Here is a 1,116-nt window from a genome sequence, read left to right as displayed (position 1 = left end):
TTCCTGTAGGTATGCTATCATTGATGAGGACGGTCTGCCTTTCTCTGGAGAGCAAGTCGTTGATGGTGGTATTCTCATCAACAAGGTGTCGCCTATGAGCGATGCTGCTACAGGGCAGGTCTCTCACTGGAGGGACACTCCGATATCGTGGGTTCAAATCACCCCTGGGGCATTATAACTCTGTCTACATAGATACAAGAATCCTGTGCCTTCATATGTGGATAGAGTCATTGCTACGGAGAACGAAGATCAAGCTAAAATATTCAAGTGCATCACCAGACAGACCCGACGACCCGAGCTGGGTGATAAGTTCTCAAGGTAGGCGGAGCGAAGCTGATGAAAGCTTTTCAACGCCTATTTTATCAGTCGACACGGCCAGAAGGGTGTGGTTGGTCTCATTGTGAACCAGGAGGACATGCCTTTCGGCGAGAAGGGATGGTGTCCAGATCTGATCATGAACCCTCATGGTTTCCCCAGTCGAATGACTGTGGGAAAACTATTGGTAATTATATTCAGCAGTTTTTCACCAGTCACGGCATTTCTCAGGAGTGTGTGTCTGGCAAAGCTGGCGTTCTCGATGGTGAACGTTCGTATGGTACGGCCTTTGGCGGGACAACTAAGGAGCACATGACACAATCCTTGATCCGGCATGGCTTCCATCCTAGCGCTAAGGAGTATATCACATCTGGCGTCACAGGGGAGGCTCTGGAGTGCTACATTTTCGTGGGTCCGATTTACTATCAAAAACTGAAGCATATGGTCAGTTTTCCATGCAGCTCTGTGCTGGATTCCGTACTGGCTATTTGCAGGTTATGGACAAGATCCATGCTCGTTCCACCGGCCCCGTGAATCAGCTCACTCGACAGCCTACTGAAGGAAGGGCGAAGGATGGTGGCCTTCGTCTGGGAGAGATGGAAAGGGATTGCTTAGTAAGATCCCTACTTGAGATGTCCAGTCATGGTTTCCTATAGGTGGCATATGGCGCCTCCAATCTGTTGCTGGAGCGTCTTATGCTCTCCAGTGATGTCTTCACAGCTTCCGTGTGTCGACGCTGCGGCCTTTTATCGTACCAAAACGGAACGTGCAAGTAAGCTGAATTGTGGTGATACGTTTGGT

At 49.6% G+C, this 1,116-nt stretch overlaps 1 protein-coding gene across 1 annotated transcript; it reads left to right on the top strand.

Moving 5' to 3' along the window:
* Positions 1-94: 94 nt before the first annotated feature.
* Positions 95-1,091, top strand: Pmar_PMAR026866 (DNA-directed RNA polymerase, beta subunit, putative; the record flags this gene model as incomplete). Its single annotated transcript, XM_002783441.1, has 6 exons — positions 95-147; positions 193-318; positions 367-502; positions 547-759; positions 810-929; positions 972-1,091. 6 exons carry the CDS (start codon positions 95-97, stop codon positions 1,089-1,091), a joined length of 768 nt encoding a protein of 255 aa, XP_002783487.1.
* Positions 1,092-1,116: the final 25 nt, after the last annotated feature.

Source organism: Perkinsus marinus, assembly GCF_000006405.1.
Source record: "Perkinsus marinus ATCC 50983 genomic scaffold scf_1104296937004, whole genome shotgun sequence".
NCBI lineage: Eukaryota > Perkinsozoa > Perkinsida > Perkinsidae > Perkinsus > Perkinsus marinus.
The sequence above is the reverse complement of the archived record's forward strand: the minus strand, read 5'-3'. Positions and strand labels throughout refer to the sequence as shown.